The sequence below is a fragment of the Alligator mississippiensis genome, chromosome 2 (genome assembly GCF_030867095.1).
Source record: "Alligator mississippiensis isolate rAllMis1 chromosome 2, rAllMis1, whole genome shotgun sequence".
Classification (NCBI taxonomy): domain Eukaryota; kingdom Metazoa; phylum Chordata; order Crocodylia; family Alligatoridae; genus Alligator; species Alligator mississippiensis.
Genome location: NC_081825.1, coordinates 294641705 through 294669668, shown reverse-complemented (window position 1 = coordinate 294669668; position 27964 = coordinate 294641705). Strand labels below are relative to the sequence as shown.

Here is a 27964-nt window from a genome sequence, read left to right as displayed (position 1 = left end):
GTCCTGGTTGGGCCAATTTCCTCCTGAAAGGTTCACTAGTTCTCTCCCTAAATCCCCCCCACCCCCAAATCCAATCCCCTTTACTTCAAGTTCCTTAATCCTCCAGGGAGGCCCCAAATGAACACAGCCTCCATTACAGCCAGGCTTACCCAGTTGATTCCTTAGCTACCTTCCTTTAGCAAGAGCTGTTCTCCTCCATGGTCAGAGTCTTTTCTGACTCTTACTGCTGGGGTTCTTCCCTTGTATTTCAAAGTGGTGCTTCTCTTTGAGGGCTCTGTGCACTCTTCCCTGTTATAGCTACAGACAAGTTAGATCTGTGTAACAAAGCTCCCAGGGAACTTTTTACTGCTGTGTAACACGAGATAGGACTGCAGAAACCACTACTTCTCCTAAAGCCTGGCTAAGCTCCATCCTAGCAGGATCACTGTAGGAGGAAATTCAGATTTTGAGGCTAGGAGAGAGCAACAGATCACTTAAACTGATCTCTTGTATAAATACACAGGCCTTAACATTTTGCCCTTCTACAACAGGGAGATGGCAAAGAGAATTTTGCAGAGGTGACAACTGCTGACCAGCCCTGCAGGAATTCAAAGGATCTGAGCTGCAGATTGTACTGCCTGATCCACAGCATTTATACAGGCATGGAGGTAGTTCATGCTCCCCCAGGGCTACAGATTTAAGTAAAACAAAGGTTTCCTAAATCAAGACCATCTACATTTGCTTTCAATACTCAGCTGCTTAGCAAATATTAATTTAAAGTTTAAAGAAACATAGCATTTTTGAAGCCTAATAGTGGAAATCATCATCTAATCCAAATAAACTAGGACCTGACAGATAGTTTTTCTGACTTACGTTGAAAGACCCCAAATGCTAGATAGACCTCTAACCTATTTTTGGCTTACCCACATTAACTGCATACTATTCTGCTGCAATTATATTGCAGCATGGAACAGAATTTAAAACTGCCACCAGAATTCAAGAGGTTACTAAATAATTACTAATAAAGCAGCAGAAACGCACTAGTACAGTTTCTGCCACGGTGCTTTAACAGAGGATAAAGAACAGCCAGAAATTTCAGCGTGAACTGGGTGTTTCATTTACATACAATATCTTCCAGTACTAGACACATGTAAGGAACACTATTAGAACCACAAAACATTGTGGTATGCTACATAAAAATAAATCTTTCAGAACTGCTTTGTCCTGCCCTGTTTCTTTGCATTGTCTCCAACATCAAAATAACCCAGCTGGGCTGAATCCAACTGGAAAAACCTTAAATGGAAGTCATTAAGAGGCTGCTCTCTCAGGCAATCTTTATGTTGATCACAGCTGCCCTGCGCATGTCTTGCTAAGTAGAAACCTAATGCAAAGTACTGAAGACTTCAATTATAAAAAGTTTTAAAAAGCACCTAAAAGTGCTTTCAATAGAAGAACAGAAGTCTGGCTTTGAAGAGGCTATAAATGGTCGCCTTCTCCAGGTTCCCTGAATGGGAAAAAAGTGCATTCATTACTTCACAGGAGGCCTTTGAACCACTGGCAGGGTCAGGCTCAGGCAGCATACATGGGTAAATGGTATTATACTTCAGTACACCAGCGGAAATCAAGTTCACGTGACATTCAGTGTGATCAATCAATGACATAGCTGTATAAAGGAAAAAAAGATCAGACCATTTTCCCTTACTGATATTTTTCCATTCTTCCGTTAGATGACAAAGCAGATCATTTGTGTATGGATTTACAGGCAAGGAAAGTAATCATTAGAACATGGGCATTTAAAAGGAAATAGGTAAACAACTTAACCATATTTTATTTGACTGCAGCTTATTTAGACAGCTTGTACATTTCATAACCCCAATGTTCTTATTCTCTCCAAAGGATAAAAGGACAGAATATAATCCACTCAAAACAGCAGTCCAATATTTTGAGATACACTTGATATTTTATAGATACCCATCCGATACCCAAACTCCAAATATAATTTATGGTACGTTTATACAAGACCTGAAAACCTTTTAACATAGCACTCCGTTTTTGTGATGACTTGCGGTGCACTGAAGAATAGTTGTGATGCACTACTTAACGCCAATTAAATTATGCCTATTTTTTCTGAAAGTGATGAACCTGATGGTTTCTCTCCCTTCTTGTTTTAAACATTGTAATGCAAACATCCACTCTGATGTATGTCAGCCAACAGCAGTGTTTGGGCTGCATAAAGAAGTTAAACATAAAAGTAACTTAATACCAACTCCATAGTTCAGATTTGTCAATGCAAAAAAGGGGATGTGTCTTAGCAACAGACAAGAAAAGTGACTGATACTTTTCTAGATTCTGTTTGAAATTCTATTCAAATTAAGCTTTCACAAGGCTCTCATCCTGCTGAAAATACATTACATCCATCCGTGACATCCAACCCCATGCAGCAAAGTGAGGAATATACCTGTATCTCTGAACACCAACAACATGTACAGCTTCAGTATCTTCGGTGGTGAACTGTGTGTTATACAGTAGCAATATTAGGATTTTGTAGACATTATTCTTTTAAAAGAAAGGCACACCCATTTTGCTCAGTATCCTGAAAGTTTGCATGGTGAAAGTTGCTTCTTGCTTTAAACAGATGGAATTGTATTTGAGTTTAGCATGCACAATGTGACAATTGTGGCACCACCTACATGAAAGATTAAGCTAGTTTCTAATGTGCTTTTAAGAAATTGGAAAGCCCCTCTGCTTTAATATTAACCAATAGAAGACTTTTATGCTGATGTTAAAGCCAAAAGAGAAGCAAAAGAAAGACTGCATTTGCAGTTTCCATTACTTGACCTTGTACAATGTACAACAGCTTTTAATAGGATGTGGAATTACTCTCTTCTGAACCACTGGTTCAAATGAGTCAGAACAGATCTCCATTTCGTAGGCCACTAAAGCACCTATGAGAAATTAGCCTATGGTCAGGATTTAGTTTACTAATGTGAGCTGAAATTTTAACTACAATTGGCACCTACCAACAGACAGGAGAGATGACAACAGACTCATCCCTAACGGTTGTCTAATTGGAACAAGTCTGAATTACATTGCAAGGTGGAAACACTGACATGAACCATGTTGAGTTTGTTCCGTGAACAGCAGATTACTTCTATTTATCTTGCTGGGATTCTGGCACCATTTTACAGCCCCAAATTAAGTTTTAGAAGTGGATAAATGAAAAACACTAATGGTGTCCCCAGGGAGAGAACGCAGGAGTGCCAATTTAAAATTACAAACTCACACCTTTATTTTCAAATACAATTCACAATGTTAGAACATGGGGAATGCTTATCACCATGTGAACATTCGGTCTGTGCAAAATAAGGCTGACTTTCCTTCAAATCCAGTTTTCCTTCAAGGGGACCTGTTCCAAATGTTACTGGAGGTAGGGTTTGTAAATGTACAGTAATTAACAATTAAAAACATGACTCAAACCAAACCCTAACAGACGCAGTGTAGTAAGGCAAATTTGAGGATTATGCACAGTACAGAAAAGCGGATTCATTGAGAGTTCAGCCTTTTTCATGGGTTACCTAGGTTCTTCCAGTTACATGAACAAGCCAATAGCACAGTGTTTTTTCCCACCCCCCAAAAGTGAAAAACAGCTCATCTATAGACCTAGTTATATATCTCAAGGTTCACACAAGAGTGTAGACATAGTCTAACTGGTGAATAAATAGATGGCTATTGGTAAAACCCGTGTAAGCCCACTTTGAAAAAGGGAAGTCCCTTCCCCGCTGAACTTATTGTGGATAGGGGGAAGTGAAAAAAGAAGGATCCCCTGATAACTTAACTCAGGTAAGTTTACAGAAAATGAGAGCAGCTAAAAATAGATACAATGCACCTTGAAATTTATTTCCAAGACCAAAAAACTGAAGATTGAAACATTTTAGAACACTGAAGCAAAGCAAAATGAATCTGGAAAAAAAAGTCCCAACTATTTTAAAACAGCTGTTTTTCAGAGTGCCGAGTGATAAATTTGATTAAATAAAATCATACCAATTTACATTATTTTTCTTTTCTTTTTTTTTCTTTTGTAAAAAGTCCCTCACTTTTAAAGAAAAAGTGCATCCAAAACCAGCAGAGATTTACTGGTAACATCAGGTTCTCTTTTAGCAGCTACTCAAGGTTTTCAAAATAGCTTACACTTCTTGCTATAAGAAAAGAAGGGCCTTCCAAACCCTTGTCTGGGAGAAATATCCAAATTATAAAAATCTAAAATAATTTATTATCAAATCCAGAATTTAAATAAAAGCAGAAAGTTTTCTTGCAAAGACAATCGAAAAAGGTAAAAGAAAAAAAAAAAAGCATGCACTCAAAAAAATTAAGAGGTGAAGACAAATATACTTATCTATACAGGCACTGGCAGACGCAATTTAAATTGTTACCGTTACTCATTGTAACACACACCCCACCCTACAATACATTTTTTTTTCATTCACTAATCACTGAGGTACCAATATTTAAGAATGGATAATTCAATATGGAAAAATAAAACCTAAAATTGAAGCCTTTTTTCCAGAAAACTATGGCAAGTTTTGTATGAAATGTTAGTATACTTAAGAGAATTTTACAATCTACATTGGCTTTTTTTCTGGAACCAAACGCTGTGTTCCACATACAGGTTCTTTGATAAAATGTTCACTGTGTATGTAATACAGTCAGTAGACTTGCAAATGAACGAACGTATCTTGGCTATCAACTGGCACGTCCTGCTGGTACCAAAAGAACTTGAAGTTTGAAACAATCTGGTTTAATTCAGAACAAATGTGCCATGCCAAAGTGCAACAAATATGTGCGACACTCAATGAGACACTGACAGATAAGAGCTGCATGGAAATTACTAAGTCCACCTGCAAAGCAATTCTGTACAAATTGCAATGCATGCAAAGGACAACTCTGCGCTGTTGGGAAGTTGGTTGCTTGATGTGGTGGTTTCTTTTAACGCAGCCATAGTTTAAGACGCAGTGCATCAACTCCATTTAAATAGTATCTGAACAGCCTCTTATCCCGCACAAAACCAAGGTTTTCATAAAGTTTCAAAGCAGACTTGTTCGTGATTTCTGTTTCCAAGACAACCTTTAAAGAAAAGAAAAGGGCAAGTCATTTTTGAGATTTACATAGTTGCAGAAAAATATTTACAAAGCAATCTGATCAGATTTAAAGCTCTACGTTAAATTGGCCACCTATAATTATTGTATCATCAAAACAATTTTGCAATCGATGTTTTCTTCCTGTTAATAACTCCTACAAAGAGAAACAGTTTTAAGTTCAACAGTTATGCAACAATGATTCATGCTTTGTACAAATAAATTTCACCTTATGTCAAATTGCCACTGACTGCCTTGAACGTTACTTCAATCAAATATGTGATAGTTGGAATGTCCCCGCTGAACGGCTAAGGACCCAAGCTGTGTATTACTAAGTCAGCTGCTCGGGTGAATAACTTAACTGTTATAAGCTACTTACAACTGAGCAAAATCATTTTTCCGTTTGCTCAAGTTTTACTTTGCAATTACACAGATTTGGCTACATATCCAAATTTAGCTTTCCATGAACATTTGTTAGAATAAATATTTATATGAACATTTACTGTGAAAACTCAAAACAAAATTCTAAGCAGGCTCAGGCCCTTACAAAGGCTCTCGTATTATAAGGGGAAAACCCTGGGTGTCATACATTTTGCCATACACTACCCCCAGCTATTCCTAGTACGGGTCTGGAAGAAGAGAACAACATCCCCCCCCCTCCCACTTCTTCCTTCTACCCTGCTAAGCACTGGCAATAGAGGGACCAGTCATGGGTGTTACAGTCAAGGTATAAATTTAGTGACGTTCTCCAAGTACAAGTTACACTATGAGCTATAAGAGCTCATGGCAGCCCCAGGCACAGGGTGGGCAGTAGGAGGAATAGCAACAGGACAAAGTTGGAAGTCAGTGTTGCTTCTTCAGCTCTTCTGAACAAAAACCTGGCCCTCCAATCCAGCCTTGTAAAACTGACACACATACATTATTCACTTAATTCTAGTGTTAGACTGGACATTTAGGCATCAAATGTGGTTCAGGTTCAAGAATGCACTGAATGAAGATGAATCAACAGGTCAACTACACTATGTATCAATCTGTGCCCGACTTCACATATGAAATGCAAAAAAACCCAATCCCCCCAATACTACAGTGATGACAATAACATAAAAAGATAATAGAAAATAAAGACACCCTTAATTAAATTTTTGCAGTGAGCCAAGAACGAGCTCATGACACAGCTAACATTTCTAAACTGTAGCATTTCATACCTACTATAGTTAGAAATGGCAACAAGCAGTGTCCCCCCCCCCCAAGGTAGTACAGTAGAAACAAAAAGAAAAAAACCCAAACACAACAGGGCCAAAATACTAGACCAGCCCCTTTTATTTACTTCAAATGTAGCTACTACAATCTCTGAAATGTATGTACAGAGGTGTAATAAATACCATTAATTCTACACGCTTTAAACTACATATTCAAATCTAAAACCTCACCACGTATCCCAGCCATCCATCCCTACATCAATCTCCCAATGGATAAATCATGTCCAGAAATGTAATGATTTGGGGTTCTAAGAGACCAATGGAACATGCATAACAGGAAAACTGAAAAGGGAGAGGCTAAAATTATTTTTTTAAAGAAACTTGAAATAAGATTTTATTAATATATAAAAAGACCAAAATCTTTTAAATTTATTATTTTTAAAGTAGGGTGATTAAAATATAAAGGTCAGTTTGTTGTATCCATATTCTTGCAATGGGCTAATTCAGATTCTCTGCCTCCTGTGAAGAACTAGATATTGAGTTTATGTTTTTTAATATGCATCATTACCTCACTGGAATCCTAATATCAGGACTTCTAACTCAACAAATTTGCCCTACATTTTTTAATCAATTCAAATTAACCGACTTCCAACTTTTGTCCTGTTGCTTTTTCTTCCCCTACATAATAAGATACAATTGTTTCTCAGCTCAGATCAAAATAAAGCATTTATGCTGGGCAAGAAATCTGACTGGCAAAACTAGCACTGAAAATGAAACTTGCTTGAGCTTCGTCTACAAACAGCATTCGTCCTCATTAGAGTTTAGTAACTTGGTAGAGTAAGATAACATGTCTGTGTCCAGTTCCAAACCTGCATGTTCATGCTATTAGCCTGGAAGGCCTTGGAAATTGCTCTTCACTCTTTTTGCAAGTCACCTATTTAAAGGAGTACTTAACTGCTGAAATTCAGGTTTGCCAAAACCCCAATTATTCAAAGAACTGGCTTTCAGGATGAAACTATGTACTAACAGTTTGAGATCCCTATTATAAAAACACAGTACTGCTTAATGCAAAGACAGATCAAGTCTTGTGATGTAAAGAAGTGTTCGTCTGATCACACAAAGAGATAAATCGCCTCATAACATGAATGCAGTAGTTACTGACAAAATTAAGTAAGTTAATAAGCTTTAAATTTTAAGAATGTTAGCGCCCTTTCAGAAAGGCCGTCAGACATCAGTCTGGGTGCGTCTAGGTTCTTTTATGGCTGTGCAGTCTTGGGATTCAAGTATTTTTTCTCCATATTTCTCAAATGGTGAAAATGGATGCAGGAAAAGGGATTAAGTAATCAGTACAGAGCAAGCGAGTGGTGCATCCGAAAATAGAACCCAGTTTTGTTAATCCCCGATGGAGCCCTGTCCCCTGCATTATGCAGGAATGCCGTTCCTGACAGTCCAATAGGAGGCTAATATTTGAAGACCAATCAACGACAGCATGAAAATGAACAAGTACCATATTTACTTGAATCCAAGATGACTTTGAATTTAAGATGTCCTCTCAATAATTAGATTTTTTATATAGAAAATGTATACGCGTGTTATAATTTTCCAGGTATTAATTCTAATTACTGGAGTGTCATCTTAAATTCACCCTTGCCCCGCTACAACTGGAAAGGCAGCCCTCTGCATATTCCACCCCACTTTCCCTTTGCAGACTGCTTGCCCTTGCGCCCACACAGTGCTTGCTTCTTCCCTCGACTGTCAAATACTGTTCTGGTTCCGTTCCCTACCAGGGCATGGAGCACATGGAAGTGCAACCCCTGCCAGGTGGCAGCTGGAGCTGTCACCACTGTTGATTAGCTGGGCAGGGGACAGTTATCATGTGCTCCATGCCCTTGGAAGGAATGGGGCTGGAGCTGGAGGAGCATCTGACAGTAATAGGGGTTGGGCAGGGGAAGAGGCTGCAGAAGTAGATGGGATGGGGAGCAGGTGGTTCCTGTGGTTCTGACTCTGGCCCCAACCTGGGCTTGGTACCAAAGTCAGAGCTCCTGCAGCAGCTGCTTGCCACCCCCCATCATGCCTTGTATTCAAATCCAAGACAGAGGGCTCCCCTCTCCTCCACTGAATGGGAAGGAAAAAAACCCATCTTGGATTTGAGTAAATGTGGCATATTGTTGAAAAGTTTTTTAAACACTGAACTGATATCTTGTAAATGTTGTGGGGAATAAAGCTCTTTCATCCTGCCTGAACTCTGATTTTTTCATGGATGCTAAAATATATCCTTGTATGTAAAGATGGACCCAGCTGTGCAAAGACTGTTCCTCTTCCTGTGCGTCGTTTCAAAACCAAGCCCAATATGTCCAGTGATCTCACTCACTTATGTCCTATAATCCCCCACAACCAGTATGCTTTGCATGTACAAGCGCGCCTGGTAATCCTTTTAATAACCTAGAATAATCTCTGCCTCTGTCTACCTGCATCAATACTGCCTGGATTAATGATTATGATAGCACTTTCTGCAGCAGGGGCAGCTGCAGAGGAGCGTGCTGTGGAGGGGATGGGTGGCTTAGTACAGCTTGATGCCTCCCGATCCTCTGGGTTGTTCTGGGCTCGGACAGACCTTTCCAAGCCAGATGCAGCCTCTTTATGGCCCATATTGCTGTACAGGGGCAAACAACTTAGTAAGTTTCTGAGACCAAGTTTCCTCTGAGCAATCTGAAATACTACCGTATCCATCCTCTACTACATACAAAAAAATGAAACAAGACCAAGGCATATACGACACTAACAGACAAGAGTAGAGAAATGTTAATGTGTCATTAAAGTTGTATTCCCAGTTAAAGCAGCAAAGGGTTATGCTTTTTCTTATTCAGTAGGCATCAAAGTGGACTGACTTAAATCAAAGTAAGTTTTAATTACCAGCTTTAATCATGTGATTGATTTTTATGGTTTCCCCCCCCAACTCGTATTTGCACTGCATTTTCTTACGAGAAATATTGACTCTCGTTGGTCAATAGCCATTAAAATACATTGATAAATACAGCTTTTACACTAAATTTGGCACACATTTACTAATTGGAAAGATAATGTACAAGTAAAGAATCACTTAATTACATAGTTCAAACCTAGTTGCATTAATTTGACATTTTCTATTACAATAGAAAAGGATACTTTTTTATTATTAGCTTAATCATTTTTGTTACTTGCATCAAGTTGTATTTTGATGAAAACTGGAATTCAGTTAAAATACACAAAACCCCAAATCTTAAAACTTTTATTTGTTAGAGAATCTTCCTTAGATATCAACCATGTTATTTAATGGGCCTGTATGAAGCGGCTAGTAGTTGCTTCGAATTTGGCCAATTTGGGGGACAGTGATTCAATTTTGGTGAACTGAATCACTTGTCCTGAATTGATTTGGGTGAATCACCCAGGCCCATCCCCAGCTGCCTCTCCCAGCCCTGGCAATGGCTGCCCCTGCTCCCGGCACTTTGGGAAAAAAAAGCGCTGACTCACCAGCTTCTGCTGGGCAGGGGGGCGATCCCTGCTGCCCCCCAGCTCCGGCCCTTCAAGGAAAAAAAAACGAAAAAAAATCCTGCACTTACTGGTTCCTGCCTGGTGGGGGCAATCCCTGCTACCCCTCGCTACCCTGTGCCATGTGGGGGGCTCTTCCACAAGCCCCCCGGAGCCCCGAGGCTACTGCAGGAGCTGGTTAGTCCAGGGTTTCTCTCTCTCGCTCTTTTTTTTTTTTTAAAGGGCCGGAGCTGGGGTGGGGCAGCCATGGGGGACCCTGGGGTCAGGGGGCTCATGCAGAGCCCCCCATGCAGCATTGGGTAGTGGGGGGCAGTGGGGATCGCCTCCCTGCACAGCAGCACCCAGTGAATCGGGGCTTTGTTTTAAAGTGCTGGGAGCTGGGGCAGGTGGGACAGCCATTGGGGGGAGGCTGGGGGAGCAGACAGGGGATGGGGCCTGGCAGGGGTCCCCTCATGGTCTCCTCCGGCCCTCTCCAGCCCCCCTCCACCAGCTCCAAGTCTGGTTCCAGCTCCCTGCTGCAGTGACTGGGGACTGACCAAATCATAGAAGCTGTCCAAATCTTTTCCGAAGATTCGGAGAGCTTCAAATCAATTTGAACCTTTTTATTGGTCCCACGATTCGATTCGGATTTGGAGATTCAGCTACTGAATCGGGCCGAATCGAATCAGCACCTGAAGCTTCGCACGGCCCTACTATTAATGTTTAAGCATTTTAAACTGATTTATTAAACAAAATGAAATATCTGTAGTTCCCAATTACCATAGTCTTTAAGATGTTAGGTCAGCTAAATCACCTCTTCTCACACCTAGTTTTCATTCAGAGGTTTGAAGAGATAAATCAAGCCTTCCTACTTTTTCAGCTCCAAACTTGTTTCTCCACTTGGAGCTAAACCAGCTGAATAAAATGAATCAAAGAAAATATTCTCTGAACCAGCAGAAGAGAGTACTACTGTAAGATGCTTGTTTAGCATTTCCACAAACTAGTCCCAGGTGCTTAGCCAGTATCTTCTACTAGTTCAGTGATCTGACTTTCTCCAAAGCTACAGCAAAGATGTACTGTTTATAAATTTGTATAGATATTATTTCTGACTATTTTCAACAGGACTACTTCAAAGAAAGAAAAGTGTACTTCCCTTCCCCTCCCCCCAAAATGATTTTACCCACCCAGCATGATGCCAAGGAGTCTCACTGACAAAAACAGGCCCTGGCTAAAAGTTTTTGTGAACGCTAGACGCTTCAGGCCACCTCTACATGTGCACGACAGAAAGTGCAATTGTGGGATCGCACATTAGATCCAATCACACCTTACTGCCAGTATAAGGGAAGCCTGATCTTGGGCTTCCCCCCTGCATCAGTCAGAAGGAGGCTCCCATGGCTGAGAGCCCCCTTTGCGCAATTACCTCCTAGTCTGGGGGCCAGGCACAGCTGGGACTAAGAATCTTGTACTAGAAAAGGCTCTTGGTCCTGACAGCCTGTGTGGACCCAGGGGTTTCACACATCCCTAGGCCCTGGGGATTATAGCTCCTGCAATCAACTGGGCCCAGGGGTTTGCGCTGGGCATGGTGCATCCCCGAAGCTGGGAACCCTGTTAGCTCATGGGACTCCCAGCTGAAAGGGAGACCCTGCTATGTGTGCAAATTATAGGTGTAAAGCAACCAGCTATAAAGTTCATAAACATTTCCGAGGTCTAACTTTATAACTGGTTGGGGCTTTTTATTATGATAGCTATTTTACATACGTAGCTGGTCTTAAGGCAACTGTGCAATTAGCCAGTTAATTGTGTGATACCTGTAAGGTGTAGAGGGGGCCTCAGTGCAGCTTTTCAGGAAAAGTTGATCTTCCCTCTCACATTTAGTATATGCTTGCCAGAATATTACTGGGAACATGGCAGCTCTTTCACTTTTGTTAAAACACAAATTTTAAGAAGTTTTAAAGGGGTCTCCAAAAAAGTTAACACATGTTTCAAGTGCACAGCTGAACTTATCAGAAGTTGGGTCCTTCCTTGCTATGCGCTGTGTATTAACAGCAACAACTGAAAGTGAGCATTTATTTTGATTTCATTTTGCTATAATTTGGGTAGCAGGGAGGAACACCTAAAAATAGTAGTAGAGATACTGGAGCTATCTACAGATGGAAAAAGACAAATCACAATACTGTACAACTTTCATACTTGTCTGGCTATATATAAAATATAAGGTTAAAATCTCATTTTTTTTCTTAAAATTATCTGCGACCTGGGCTCCCTTGCTTATCAGTGGAAACACCAGACACTAGTAATGAGTTGCTGCCTGGATTTTGCAAACCCTAGCAACGAATAAAGGGTGTGGACACATAGCACCAATCTGTTTAAATGAGGTTTAAGTTGCAAGCGACCAGACATATAAGCCAGTGTAGAATGACTTAAACCTCCTGGAATTTTTCAAAAGTACCTGGATAATTGAGTGTTATTTTGAACTGGTTCAATGTTATGTATGGACACCAAGCTTTCTATAACTAGTGTCTGCCTGGTCCTACAGGCATCTCCACCCTGCATTGCTCATTATCATCTCCCTCCCCCCACAACCTTTCACAGCAGCTGGCTGCTTTAGTACACAGCCAGAACTCTACCATGCCAACCTCTATTGCATTTACTTAACTGAAGTCTATGGTCCCAGGCCCCTGGCTTTTTGCATGCCAAAGGCTAGGTTCTGCCTATGGTGTCTGCCTTATACTGTAGCTTTAAGAGAACACTTTCCTCAAGGTCTTTCAGTTGCAGACAATGGACCCCCACTCTGCAATGTCCCAACCTGATTTAGGATGGGGTGGGTTTCCTAGATGCCTGCTTCTGGGTTTCCAGAAGGCTGTAAGGTTGGTAGGCAATGGCACCTTTAACTGAAAACATTCACCAGTTGCAGGGGGAGGAAGAACTGAGCCATAGTACAGTGGATAATACCAGAGAATGGCTGTCAATTCCATGCTCAGTTAATGTGAAGTGGCCTGTTAATTCTTAATTGTTCCTTGCCCTCTTTACTGCACCCCCACCACCTATCTTGCCCAAGATGTGCCAACCTTCATACACATCCCTATGCAACTGCTGCCAATGCGCGTTAATTGAGCAGCTTTCAAGCAAAACCCCTACCTACCTACCTGAGCATCCCCCTTGACCCTAACCACTCCCCCAAATCATCCTAGGACATCACAGACTGTTGATTACAGGCTATGGAAGTAAATTGAGCAACTTTATAGGAAAGTCCCTTTAAAAGCAAGATGCAGAGACCCCAAACATACCCCCAAGGCACTCAGACCCCTATGGAAAGCAGAAGCAGAGGTCCAGGTAGTCCCCCCCACCAGCATATAAATCTTGGCACCTCCAGTTACGGTATCACTACGGAGATGTCAGTGAAATGCAGGAATGGTCTTCACTGAACTCGGTGTTAGTGAGAAGGGGGAGCAGACAATTGCAATTGGGCTGGGTACTCACTACCACCCTTTGGTGGCAGTTTGCTAGCACAACAGTGCCTAAAAAATGACTTCCACTTAAAGCCACTGGTTGTATACAGATGTCACACCTCTGACCCAGGACAACTACAAACTGGTTCCCAGTCAGTAACATTCTTTGAACAGTTCAGTGTTACCCAACGTCCATACCCTAGGACTTCTGCAATTTATTAGGAGGTTCAAGCAGTTAAGCCAATATTGTTGCATCACAAAAAGCTTGAAGGAACCTCCAAAATGTAAGATTGGTGCCAAGGAAAAAGAAAATATGAAAATGTGTTTACCACATTGCTGGAGATAGTGGGTATATGGTGAAAGAAAAAAAAAGATCAATCGTGATGAAGCCCAACAATGAGACATTTAGCAGGGACAGTACTCATTTTTAATATTTTATTTATATTTAGATTTTAATATTCCACACTCATCTATCTACCGGGTCCACGAGCCAAGGAACTGGCAATTTGTATTACATTTTACATACAGAAATGAAAAGAGTAAAAGGCTAATTGAATATGGACAAACAGGGTTTACAAGGGTAAAGGTCACATGATGCCCTTATATGCATGTCTTATTTTCTCTAATTTACAAATAAGTTTCAAGTTGAAGGAAAAAAAGGTCTTATTGTTAACAACAAGGTGCCCAACACAACTTCTGTGTCTTGGTTTCCAGTCTGTAACATAGGGATAATGGTATCTTCCTGCCACAGTGGTGTTGCAAGGGGAAAAAAAAATACAGATAGTGAGGTGCTCAGATATCGCAAGATTGGGGAGCCAGGATATCAATATTTTAAATTATTTGTGAATGATTAACACATTCAAGGCCACTCTAGAGATGACCAATGGCAGAGTGACCAGAAGTCAGGAAATACTGAAAGGGATTTGAACTAGGTCAAAGTACATATAGTGACAGAATCAGGAAGCAGATTCCAAGCAGACAGGATCCTCCAAGACAGGCTTGTCCAAGATCTGGCCTGCAGGGCTCCTAGCGGGGCTGGGAATTCAGGGTGTGGCGCACTGCTCATTTTCTAGTTACGAAGCCCTACAGGAGATCCATGTCAGCGGCAGGGGGGCGAACAACAACGGTGTTAACCCTTGCACCACCATCAGATCTGGACAGTGAGGCACTCTGCATTCCAGATCCAGTTCATGAGAAGACCTGAACTCTGGATGCAGCCTGGGGGGCCATAAGTAAGTTTGACACCCCTGGTGTAAGACAACACATGAAGCTGCTTTACAGGAAAAGAAAATTGTTTTCCAAGCTGCAGTATGTGTCAGAGCATGAAAGTTATAATCATGCAAGTGGTACAAAAAAGGAGATATGAATACTATGGAGCTATTCAGGGTCCTGGAGAGTACGACAAAGTTTAAATAAGCTACTGAAAGAAATCAGACACCTGTGCATAGATTCAAGGATGGGATAACATGGTACACGGAGAGAAAGAACACACCATGCCCTAGAAAATGTATTTGAAGAAAGTTGTAGTTTAGAAGTGTTCCCCAAGATACCTTTATACTGCAACAGTAGAGGCACAGGTTACAAAACAAAAGGCTGGCTAACTGGAGACAAGCTAAGGGTTCAGTGCTACAGAGAAGATGCAAGAGAGCAGTGGAATAGCTAACTGGACTAAATAGAGTAGTTTGTGAGGAATGTTATTTTCACCTCCATGCATCACATCCAGACTATACTAGTAGCTTTCTACATATTCAAGAAGTAATGCAAGCTCTCATTCAGTTGGGGGGAAAAAAGAATGTTAAGCTTTAGATTTAATTTTTACGATGCTGAAATTGTCCCCCCCCCCACCCCAAATCTTCATTAGCAATGCACATACATAACACCATGCTACTATTGTGATAATGCTGTTATATGACAGAGCTTTAATTTTTTTTTTATAATTTGATGACAGTCTGATAATAACATATTCCAGTCTTACACTACGTACCATTTCAGCATTTAACCTCATGTATTCTGAATACAATGAAGCATTAGGGGCAATAATCAAGCCAGAAATTCTAGAACAAGTTTTTATTATTCAGTAGCCTTTATTCGTGGATTGCTTTAGAAAGCTTCATCTAGTGAAGTCTGACAGCTATTTAGTGAAGCAAAATATTCAACTGTTTAGACATTTTGCATTAATATTTACTAATAATTTTCAGAAATATAATTTAGTTTACCTTTTTGAGGCTATTCTTGCTCCTACAATATATAGACAAGTTCTTTACAGCAAAATAAAATGTCCGAAAGCCTATAAAATAAATCCATGAGTGCAAAGAACACTAGAGTACTCTCTCAGAAAGACTTTAGATATAAAAATCTTACCTCGTCACAATCTCCTTCAACCATGGCATAAATAGCTTTCTTAACCAAGTTTGTACCTGGAATACAGATTTTAAACATTAAAAAAAAAAAAGCAAAATACATGTATTATGCAAGAGATTCCAGTTCAAGCAGGCTTATATGCAACTAACACATACCCCATGCCCACCCCTCTCAAGATACTACATAATAGTAATTTTTTACAACTCTTAAAAAATGCACTGCAAATCCATTGTCTGCTTTTAAGCTCGAGCACTCAAATCGCCAGTAAAGACATATGAAAATTCATTTTGAGCGTTAAGATTGCTTTCTTTAACATCGTAACAGGCTTCTAATGTTTGCTTAATATACCCTCATTTTACATGACAAAGAATCCCAAGACCAAATGAATTCCTTTTTGTTGCAATTATGCTTGGAAGCCACTCTTGAGCTTATCTGAAGAAAATCATTTTCTTGCAAGATAATTTGTCTTAAAGTGGGGGGAGAAGAAGGAGGGAGGGGGGTCAATCCAGAGAGACCATATATTTAACAGTCTCTCATAACAGTTGCCAACTAACCTAGACACAGAGCAATAAATGTGTGTCATACAAAGACTGAAGCATGCTGAGGATAAGAAGCTGCATCTTTTGGGTGGCCTCATTCTTTGTGAGACATTACACTGAGAGCTACTGAGGAAAGTACAGTAAACCACCAATTTGTTTTGTTTTTATTAAAAAAACCAGATGTAGCCAATACAGTTTGATAGCGCAGAAGCAGACAACCAGAGGGAAAGAGAAGGGAAAAAGCCATCCCAACATCCATGTTTGTGGGCATGAAGACAACACATGTAGCCATTCCTTTGTGCTCCTAAGAACTTAAAAATATGGTTGTCTCCTACCTGACCATACTCAAGGGGGGTGAGGACAACTTCTCTGTATCCTCTTTACCCTGCTCTATAGAAACCCTGTAACAGAAGCCATTGCTGGCTCCAGATTCCTAAATCTGGAAGTGTGTTCAGATTTTATTGCGTTCTCCAATTATTATTATTAAAGTTCTCCAATTTAATCAAAATATTGGCAAAGTGCAACTCTAGATTGTCTGATCACTTGTGACACTGTCTTCTTTTTCTATGAGTGGTGAAGGGGACAGGAGTAGCAGTTTCACCATACTTATTGCATTCCCTTGTATTTTCCCAGCTATAACTCATTTTCTGTTCTTCACAAACAAAACAGGAATTAACAACATGCAAAGTGAGGATCTGATACATTACAAATTAATGGCATAGAACATCCTTGTCCTTAAAAGCTGACATTTACATTTTACTTAAACAGGTGCTTCAATATGGATAATATATTTCAGGATGGCTTATTTAAATGGGCAGATCAACACCTAATTCAGTAAGTGTAGATACCGCAGATCAGCAGTTCCCAATCAGTGCCAGAGGTACCACCAGTGGTACGCAGACAATCTGTCACGGGTACGCTTTAACAGATTTATTATAATTACTTTATATGACAAAAATTTGCTGGTGGTACTTAAGGTTGTATCGTTTTGAACTGGTGATGTGCAATCTGTCAGTTTGGGAACTGCAGCGTTATACTGAAAGAAATTCTTGGCATGAAGGCTTATTTTCCAAAATTGGTACCAAAACTGTATGACTAGCAGATACAAAAAATTGGAAATGTTTTTGTTAAGTAAGCATGCAGTAATTGCCCACGTGAAGGATCCACATGGGATGGTAACTGACTGAGGGGAGCCAGAGAAAATGGAATGGAATGGAATGGCTTGCCTGGATCGCATGTAGAAAGGAAGGTATTGGCAGGTGTGTGCATGCACAAGAATACAAGCACTTTCTTTTTCCTGCTATGTAGCAATATAATTTACAGAGGAAATTGAGGTTTGTGGCCACTTTTCTTATTAACCTGATACAATACTTCCAAGATTTTACATCCAGAAATTTAAGAGTGCAATAACTCCTCTCCTAAAAGGCCACATATTAAGTGTTCAGAGATAGTTTCTTGGGACACCAAAGAAATAAGATTTTTCTTGCAAGATAATTTGTCTTACAGAGGGGGGAGAGAAGGGGGAGACTGTTCAGGTATATGGTCAATCCAGAGAGAACATATACCTAAACAGTCTCTCATAACCGACAAAAAAAATTCAAATAAGCAGGAAAGAAAATGCTGCACTTTTAATGAAAAGAAGAGTGGCATTAGCTAACAGTAGCCATTGCAAGTTGTAAAATACAATTTGTGATGCACTAGGAAATGTAGACACATCAAGTTATATTCAATTAATTCAAGAAAAAGACCGCTTGCTTGTTTTCCCACAACCTCTTTCACCTCTACATAGAGATAATATGTTTTGCAGCAGCAATCTACTCCAGAATTTACAAGCATCTCAGCGGGGCTATTTCCCTTTTAAAAAGAAAATAAAATAGCTTACCAATGCCTTTTCTTCTGTATTTGGAATCCACTGCTAACATGGCTATATAACCTCTGCGAAACATCTTTTTGTGCATATCCAACTTGCAGACAATGGCACCTACACACTCCTCACCTACCATGGCCTTAAAAACAAACAAATATCTGTGTATATTTTCAGCATGTGATATACAATGGGAGCAAAACCAGCAAATATTTGTTTGCATTTTAAATGAGACTTGCATATACAAAAGTAACAATTATTTGTTTGCATTATGAAACTGTATATAGAATTCCAGCAAACCTTAATTTCTTATCTGTATTTTGGATATAACATGATTTTTTAAACAATGTAACAACCTTATATAATTCTAGTAATTTTTTCTGGTCCACATCTTTGAGTCATTTCTGACAGAGTTTCAACCTGTTTTTTATACACACAAAAACATTCATTTGAAGCACCTATTTTTGCAGGGGGTTTTTAAACTTATGTTAAAAATAAAGTCAAGGTAGCCTCATTTGTAAAGATAAGAATATAAGAAATAATTTAACCTATTTTTGTAGACAACTTCCATTTTGCCTTATGAAAGTCATCATGGATGATATGTAGCTTAAAATCTTAGTGCATCTTTAACTTCAAGACCATGATGGCTAGGGACAGAAGTTACCGGTATAAACCGGTATAAGTAATCCAAAACCAGTTCAAATTTATAACACAACAGAAGTTCAGCGCACATAAACCGCTTTCAAAATGGCCAAACTGGATGAAGATAAACCTGGATGGATGGATATCAGACTTAACTGAATTAGTTTAAATTAGTGTATAGAACTTCTGTCCCAGATCCCCTCCAGATTCAAGTTAACTAACAATCTCCCAGCATTCCAGGATCTTTTGCAGCTCTCCTGCAAACTCTCCCTTGAAGGGTGGGCAGGTTAGCCTTGGCCCCAGCTGTCTGCTCCAGCCAAGCACTAGTGTCTCCCTGCTTCTGGTCTGAGCCACTGCAGGCATGTAGCTACATTTTCAGAATCAAAAGTGAATGCCTATTCATTTGTTTTTTGGTTCAATCTACACATTTTAGACAAACCTGCAAAGAGTGAATTAATTCAGCCTTGGGATTTCTGACTGTCTATACTTAGCCAATAATTCATGATCTCTAGTGTTTTCATATTTTAAAATTCCCACTTTTAATTGCATGTAACCATTTTTTTCAGGTAGTTCCATGCATTTCAAGTGAATTTAAGAGGTTTCATTCATCAGTTAATCCCAGTGACACTACACTACAGTGAGAAGTGCAATCATGATAACTAGGGATCCTGGTTTCCCATTTGCTGTGGAAAACCATGGACTTTCCTCCTTAAAGGAGAAAGTTGTGGGAAATGGCAGGTTTCCCCTTGCAGGCTGGCAGCCTTCCAGCCTGCAAGGGTTTGCTTGGGGCTGGTGGGAGTGGTAGAAGGGCAACTGGAGGCATGGGGCACCATGTGTATGCATCTCTGGGAGAGGGCAGGGCAAGAGCTGGGGGAAGGCCAGGGACTGGGGACTGTCTGGGGGATGTGTGTGGGTAGGTGGGAGGGGTGTGATGCATTGAGGGGATGTGTGTGTGGAGGGTGGGGGAAAGTATTTGGGTGCTGGTGCTGTGGTGGAGCTGGGGGGGGGGAGTCTGAGGCAGTGCTTGGTGCTGCCAGCAAGCCGAGCCCAGCTCCACACTGTTGCCAGAGGGGTCCACCTGGCGGTGCCTGCCCCTCCAGTATGGGGAAGAGGGCAGGGGGGTTGTCCTTCAGGAGCAGTGGGGAGTTAGGTAGCTGGACTGGTTGCCGTTGCCTATGCTATCAGGGGCAGGGTGGCTGGGAGACATTGCCCAGGTAGGGAGGATCAGTGGGGAAAGGGAGGACCATGGCTAGGCTGCCTGGCACAGGCCTCCTGTACTCCTCGTTCCAGCCTGCACTGAGGCTGGACTCGCTCTGTACCACCTGCAGGGGCCACCGCAACTGCTGCACTCTGGCCTGGTTGGGATGGGGCCTAGAGCCCCTCACTGTCCTCCTGCTGCCGGCAGGATGGCCTGGATCAGAGCCACACTCCACTTCACGCTTCTGCTGTGGACTGCAGCGCTGTCCTCTGCACCGCAGCTCCAGCCCCAGCCTGCAGTGTGGAGCTGCATGTTGTACCCCTGCCACTGCCTGTGCGTCCATGTACGGTGCACTGCATGCACCTCATGCTGAAGGCCAGCCCCACAGACGACCATTCTGTGTTCACATGTGGCTGGGTGGGGCAGGAGACTGGGGGTCAGAAGAAGGGGCACCAGCAGGACTGGGGAGGCCGTGGCTTGGAACTGGGGAGCACCAGGGGGAGTGGGGGCCTGTGGCTTGGGAGCAGGGGCACCAGCAGGGCAGGAGACTGTGGGTTGGAAATGCAGGGCACTAGCATGGCCAGGGGGAGTGAAGTGGACTGCATGTTGGGAGTGAGGGGCAACAGCATATCAGGGTTGCTCAGTGCCACAACGCAGCAGGTAGGACCACCACAGCTGGACCCATGTCCCAGTAAGCAAAGGGAGCAGGAGGAGCTCCGATTTTCCATGATAAAGAAAACCAATGTCAAACGCCAAAATATATAGGCATTTAGAATTTATTTTATTATAATGATTGAGGCACTGGGAGGCTTCCAAACTGCTTTAAAATTGTAAATATACAAATAAAACATTGTGTTCAACTGATACCTATATATATAATGGCGTTTCATTTTAGTAACGGAAAAAAGCAGATTTGGTGGGTTTTAATGAGAGAATTTGGGATTTTTAAACAGAGGAAACCAGGATCTCATATGGTAACTTAGTTGCTTTGAAATATTAAAAACGTTTTAAAAAGAATGCTTACAATTGTACACACCCAAATGTTGCTGTGAACAGTGGGACAGACGGATATGCAGTATATTCACTCTGAATGACAACTACTACTGGGCCAAAATGCATTTAGCAAAGAATGAGGTTGATAAATTAAAATTAAGCAGGAATTAATTTTCTCTACGGTACCCAAATCTGCAATCCAGACAAATTGTTTAAACAGACTTAGTGTAAAGAGTGGGAAGGGGGTAAAGGGACAGAGGAGGGTGGGTTAGGGTTGAGAAACAGTCAGCCTACAAGTTGTTTTGGTTTGCCTTGAAATGCAAATGGAGTTGATTTCTTTCAATTTCTTTAAAAGAAAAAAAACCCCACCCACACTGAGATCTTGTATGCCAAGTTTCAGCCCAAGGCAAGTTTTGTATGTCTCAGCTCAGGCCCTGAGAAATACAGGGAGTTAAACTGGAAGCGCCATCAGACTCTTAATAGCACTGCTATAATTATGCAGAGTACCTAGCTGTAACCTCACACCATGCTTTAGGAACAGAGTATAGTCCTCCTCCCTGAAGAGAACATGGTGCAAACTGCTGCTCACAGGAATCAGGCAGAGAATGTCATAGATAACATACCTGGTGTGCATTGTAAGAAGTGAAATTTTAGATAAATGGAGGGGTGGGGGGGGGGGGGGAGAAAGAGAGAAGAGGAATGATGGATCATATACCAACATTGCCTCTGCTTAAAAAATGTACTGAAACTTTTTACTGGGAAAAAAAATAACACAGAACTTTGCAATACTATTTATCAGGTTTGATTGTGGTTACTTCCAGAAAACTGTGGTAAGTAACAAAATATTGACATAAGGAAAAACTTCTTTACTGTCTGAACCCCCAAACCTGGAATAGACTCCCGCCAGAGGTGGTGCAAACACCTACTCTGGACTCTTAAGAAATATTTGGATGCTTATCTTGCTGGGATCCTTTGACCCCAGCTGACTTCTTGCCCCTTGGGCCGGACCCAATGATCTTGCGACGGCACAGCACAATATTTGCATAAGGACTGCAGGCTCCAGCCCTTATTGGTTTCTTTTCCCCTTAGCTGAATATAAACCTAATCCAGCATGTAAAGTGGATAGTTTAGTTCCCAAGTGTTCTGAATGAGAAAGTGAAACATCAGAAAATAAACAGGGGAAAAAGCATAAATTTTATGTAAGCACCACTTGGGAAGTGATCATTAAGATACAAATTCTGCTTTCATATGTGTAATTACAGCTTACTCTGAACTACCAGGATCTGGCCCTAAGATACCAAAAAACAAGTATTATTTATTATGAGTTCTAATAAAGTGTTTATACTTTGAGATTATTTTTTGGAATCTGTCTAAATTCTCAGAAGAATGATTAAACTGAACTAAAGTATGTTACTTGGATTTTAAGTAAGAAACTGTAAATATTTAAACAAATTAGGCAGAATCTCTTCACCTGCATATTTAAAAAATTATTACTGAATTGTCTGAATCTTGCCTTAACACTGTTCACGCAAGAACCAGAACATCACTTTTTACAACAAAGCGATTAATATTCGTTTCAGTAGGTAAGGTAAATTTTAACTGCTGAGGCCAAAGGCTAGAAATACTTTTCAAAAAATATTTCTCCGTTAAAAAAAGAGATGCAGTCACTAATACTATTCCCTGAAAGGTTTGTACCTTTAAGTGAACAATATGCAACAGAGACTATCCACCTATCTAAATCCATTCTAAGTTATCATAGAAACAGATCTACCTGGACCTTTTGGATCCCATCTAGCTATCAAGTTTCCAAGTGTGCAAAGGGAGGAAAAGCAGTGGTTGTTAGGGCACTAGGCTGAGACTTGGGAGCTGTCACAGACTTCTGCTGTGAGCTTGAATAAGTCACCTTAGTCTCTACATGTCTCAGTTCTCATCTGTAAAATGGGAGTAACAGTAATTCCTCTTTCACAATAACATAAGCAAGCCTAACTACATTAGAGATTGTGAGGCACGGATAACACAATGATGGGGACCACAAGTATTTCCAAAAGACAGAATAAGTCTTTCCGTTAAAAATTTCTATACCTACATCTTCATTTTCTACACTTCTGTTTCCCCCCAAAACTGATAAGGCATGATAATACTTTCCAAAGGTTTTATGAGGGTTAATACAAAGAGTGTTTTGAGATTCTTGAATGAAATGTGATATAGAAGGGCAAGGTATTAGTTACAATCATAGGATCTCAAAATGTAGTCATTTGAAATTTATATCCCATACCAGTAATCACTTCCCTGGCATTATGGAGACATTCTCTTTAGAACTTGTTACAGGTACAGTATATAGCGTAAACACAACTTTGTGATTAGCAACAACAGAGGATAAGAACCCAAAAATAACAGATGTGGATACTGTTTTTTACTGATATATTGTGGTTAGGGAGGACTAACCAAGATAGATGGATATCTACTTCTATGAAAGTACCATTGCTGAATTTCAAATATTTGGACCTATATTAAGGCTTCCTAAACGTATACCTTACAGAATAAAATACTTTGCAATCACTTTCCCAAACACCTGAAATCAGCCATTAGTGGCAATAAAAAGCAACTCTCCCTCCCTCCCCACAAAAAAAGTTACAAGGAAGTGATGAATATTTTTAAACACTCACAATTCAACATGGTGGATTAACTTATTGTTCTGATTAAAACATGAAGGGCCAAGGGGGGGGGGAGGGGGAAGGAAGGAAGCCAACCAGTTCTTTGACAATTAATTTTCATACTTCATCTGTAAAATTATCAGCACTGAAGATAAATTGGATGTGTGAAGATAAGAACAAGAATCTAAATTTGAATTACTATTCTTTCACAGATGGCCAAAATTGAGTTTTCTAGTTGCAACTAGGGACTGAATCCTGTAATAGGAATGGCCTAGCATTTTGTCTTGCAATAACCCAGGCAATGCAGCCAAGGCAACAGCATGTTAGACAGAACTATTGGTGAATTAAAACATCCACCACTCAAATATAATGAGGGAAATAGTTCAGCAGCAGAGTTGTAATCTAACAGGGGAACTTGAAAGTTCCTGATGATTTCCCACCATTGTCAATTGCTTCTAAATATGAATCAAGAACAAGATTAAATTTTCCTTTGCATCAAGGCTATCCAAGTATTCCAATTAATCATCTCACTTCCTAGACAGGGCCTGTTGAGAAAGTGCTGTTCCTTTAAGAGCAGTATACCACCACATTCAGAATGATTAGGTGAAAGCAAGGAACGACTGCAGATAATTCAGGGAAAATGTACTATTCTGCTCTTAAATGAAGTTAGCACTTTACATTATGAAAGCCACCTCTTTTGTTTATGAAAGGGGTTCTTTATACCAGCAACTCACCACAGACAAATGCATTCCTAGACAACTTTTAATGAAGTTAACTTGGGTGATCTTAAAGGAGCTGTAACAGTACAGTATCTTATGGCACTTTCTTAGCAGCATGAATTTGGCTGCACGTGTAGAAAAAACACTGAAGCAATGAGGCATTAGACAGGATGTTTTGATGCGGGGGGGTCAGCTCACCATTCTTTCTGTCATCACCCTGATACCATTCATGCCAATTGCTCCCATGGAACAAATATTTGACAGGTTCTTGCTAGGTCTCAAATTTTCTAATAAAGTTATGTATATATTGGTACTGGACAGTTTTACAGCACAGCAAATCTTCAAGACCTCTTTAAAAAAAACCAAATAATGCATATTGGAACCTCTGCTGTACATGAGATATGGACTCATTACATTGAGAAGCTTAAGATAACCCTTTTCCTGAATTTTGAGAAGTTCCTTTTCAACATTTGTGGCCTTTTTATTAATCAAACAACACTGCTGTATAACAGCAATATTTTCAGTTCAGTTCTGCTTTAGACTACATCTGAAGCCATATACCCCTTAGACAGGGAAGGTTAAGATTTTTACATGAGCCATGTGTTTTACACTGTTCTGTGACTCACAGGGACAGAAAATATAGAAGAGATATCTGCATTAACATTGCCAATGTAAGTAATCAAGCCTTCTTGGTTTTTTCAGGGCTTCAAACTAAAAGAAGAAAAAGAAAAAAAATTACTGCTGAAAGATAAATCTGAGTTCGCTTCTACCACCACAGATATTGCAAAACTACTTAGAATACATTATATTTCAGAGCACTCTATTCACCGGTTTTGAATCTGCTGATATAAACCATACATTATTTGTCCAGATTTTTATATTTTTAGGATTTTTTTGAGACATCACTGGGTCTGCATGCCATTGTCCTTTTCACAAAATGATCTTCCCAAATCACTCTTCGCCAAGAACTGAGCTACAAAAACTAAGTGATGCATCTAATATGGTTACGCTGTATTCAACAGTGCCTTTGGGCCTTACTGATTACAGCTGAGACATCCAGGCTGCTGACAGACATGAAAAAAAAAATCCAGAACCATGCTTTACCGGAAGAGGAAGCATGCTGGTTTGACCTGGTCCCACAGCGTCTATAGAGATCAGGTGCTTTAGTGGGGCTTTCTGGCACTTTTATCTGATAGCTGATTCAATCAGCTATCAGATAAAAATGCCAAAAAAGGTTCTGCTGAAGCACCCGATCTATACAGATGTTGGGCGACCCGGGTCCAACTAATGCAATGCCTCTTTTGGGCATGTGCTGGGCAAAGTGCAGGGATGTGCCGAGTTTTAACTAAAGCACCTTTTCTTGGGGGGTTTTTACATCTGTAAATAGACTCTGTCCCAACTCAGTATCGTGTGTGCACACAGATTATTTGTAATTCATATCACACAAGTGGTTTAAAAAGGGCTGGGATTATTTGGTATAAAGACAAGTCTAGATGCACACCAGGTAGAGGCTTAACACGATTTTACAATAAGCAGCTACAGCAGCTTGCTGCCCATCGCTCTCGTACTATTCTACACCAAACCGATCATCAACTGCGGTTCCAGCGTTTAACACCACAGCAAGTGTCAGTGTTCACGTAATATAAACCTGTCTTCCCCTTATGGTTTTACATTTGTTGGGTCTGGTTTGTGCAAAGCTTTATATGTTTTACACAGCTCCCCACAACCACCTCTACTCCCTTTTTTAGGACTAAGGTGTGCACACAGCTTTGGAAACCCTGAGACAGACGGTTAAGTTGTGACAGAGGTTAAATGGAAGTCATACACAAAGTTTAAAAATGTAACTCCTGTATACCTCACCATTACGTTTTTCAACCCATTACCCCTTTTTTGAGTCTAATAAGTTGGGCTTGTATTGTCTGGAAAAGCATGCAGTCTTGATTAAGGCATCAAGTAGTGAACTCTCCGTTAGTAGGGAAGTGCCAAACAGCTCCACGTATGCTTTTAGACACGTGAGAACTCACATAAAGAAAATTCAAATATGCACCTAAATATCTGCAGGCCTAATCATGCAAGTATGGTTCCCTAGCCAGCTTATGTAGGTGTGGAAGTTCGCACGTATAGACTGCAACACCAAACTTTTCACCATGAAAGTAGCTTTAAAACTTGCTTCTTTTAGACAAAGATTGCCAGCCACTGACAAACAGACTACTGGAGCAAAACTGTCGGCCAGATACCAGATTAGATGCATTGTTAGCACAGTACAGCCATCCTAACCCAGCATGACACTGCCTAGGTTTCAGCCATCCTGCTGCGTGCTGCACCGAGAAATACGGCTGTGCATAAGCTGCATTTTAGAGTAATCTGGCAAATCAAATAGCGCGAGACCTGCAAAACTCTGATCCCCCATCCCTCCCCGCTATATCCGTAAAACAAACCCAGACGGTTCGAAGCGACTGACTTAGTTCTGCTTTACAAAGGCGATGCTGGCATTACCTTACTTACGCACGTGGGCGAAGCGCTATTTCAATTTTCACAAAGGTGGAAACCGAGATAGGAAGAGACGAAGTGAGCGGCCGCAGGTCGCAAAGCCGACGTCAGAAACGCGACCGTAACCCACGCGCTCCAAGACCCCGGGTTCGAACCCGACCGGGCGCGCGACTAAAAAAAAAAAAAATGCAGGCGCGCCTCGGTAGACTCATCCGAAAAAGAGTTTCCCCTTCGCCTCTGCTCCCTTCCCCTCCCCCGCCGCGCCCGGCACTTACCAAAAAGCACAGCTGGGGCCAGTTGTGGATAAAATACCTATATGTGTAAATGGAGTAGGGTTCAGACAGATCTTTGGTGATCAGTCTCATGATATCGGGCATCTGCAGCTCGGACTCGTAGCGCACGTATCCTATCGTGGGGTCCTCCTCGGGCCGAGAGTCCGTCCCCGAGCCTTTCAAGCTGCAGCCGGCGGCTAAGGACCGGGTGAGAAGCAGCAGGGGCTCCTCCGCCGCCTCGTCCTCCTGCTCTTCTTCCTCCCCCTCCTCCTCCTCGGGCCCGCTGCCCCCCGCCAGTCCATTGCGGGCGGCCCCGACGGCGGGGGGCGCAGTCCTGCCCGGCGGGGGGAGGTGGTTGGCGGCGGCGACGGGCCCCTCCTCGGCGCTCAGCACCTTGCTCTTGAGGGAGGCGCGGAGGCGGCGCAGCTCGGGGCTGAGGAGGCCGTTGAGCTGGTGGTTGTGGTGCGGCGGGTGCGGGTGCAGGAGCCGCGGCGGCGGCGGCCCCCCCTTGCCGGGGCCTTCCTCCTCCTCCTCCTCCTCCGCCGCCTCGTCGTCCTGCGCGCCCGCGCCGCCGCCGCCCGGCAGCGGGCACAGCGCGTCGCCCGGCGCCGCCACCGCCACGACGCTGCTAGGCCCCGGCGGTACCTCGGCCATGTCCTGCGGGAGACACCGGCCCGCGGCCGGGGGGCGGCGCGTCAGGCCGGGCCGGGGTGCGAACAAAGGTAGGCCGCGCCGCTCCCTCTCCCGTCCTCCCCCCACCCCCGGCCGCCGCCGCCGCCCCCCGGCCGCGCTCACCCCCGCGTCTCCTCAGCGCCGCGGCTTCCCCGCTCCACTCATCCAGCGGCCGTAAAGCGCGCCCGCCGCTGCCGTGACCCGCGGACAGGTTTCCTGTCAGCGCGTCGCGACGCAGCTGCGCTTGGCGGCCGGCCCTGGACACGCGCCGAGGGGAGCCGCGGGAGAATGCGG

General features: G+C 41.9%; 1 protein-coding gene and 1 long non-coding RNA gene across 2 annotated transcripts; both read right to left on the bottom strand.

The window, feature by feature from the left end:
* Nucleotides 1–1771: 1771 nt before the first annotated feature.
* Nucleotides 1772–27882, bottom strand: NAA30 (N-alpha-acetyltransferase 30, NatC catalytic subunit). Its single transcript, XM_019479921.2, has 5 exons — nucleotides 27794–27882; nucleotides 27002–27655; nucleotides 18049–18172; nucleotides 15628–15683; nucleotides 1772–5100 (listed from the first exon to the last, which is right to left on the bottom strand). Exons 2-5 carry the CDS (start codon nucleotides 27650–27652, stop codon nucleotides 4963–4965), a joined length of 969 nt encoding a protein of 322 aa, XP_019335466.2. The 5' UTR covers nucleotides 27653–27655; nucleotides 27794–27882; the 3' UTR covers nucleotides 1772–4962.
* On the bottom strand, nucleotides 20631–26994 carry LOC132248863 (uncharacterized). The gene is made up of 2 exons (XR_009460319.1): nucleotides 26733–26994; nucleotides 20631–24947 (listed from the first exon to the last, which is right to left on the bottom strand). It is a non-coding gene; the product is annotated as an uncharacterized LOC132248863 (long non-coding RNA).
* Nucleotides 27883–27964: the final 82 nt, after the last annotated feature.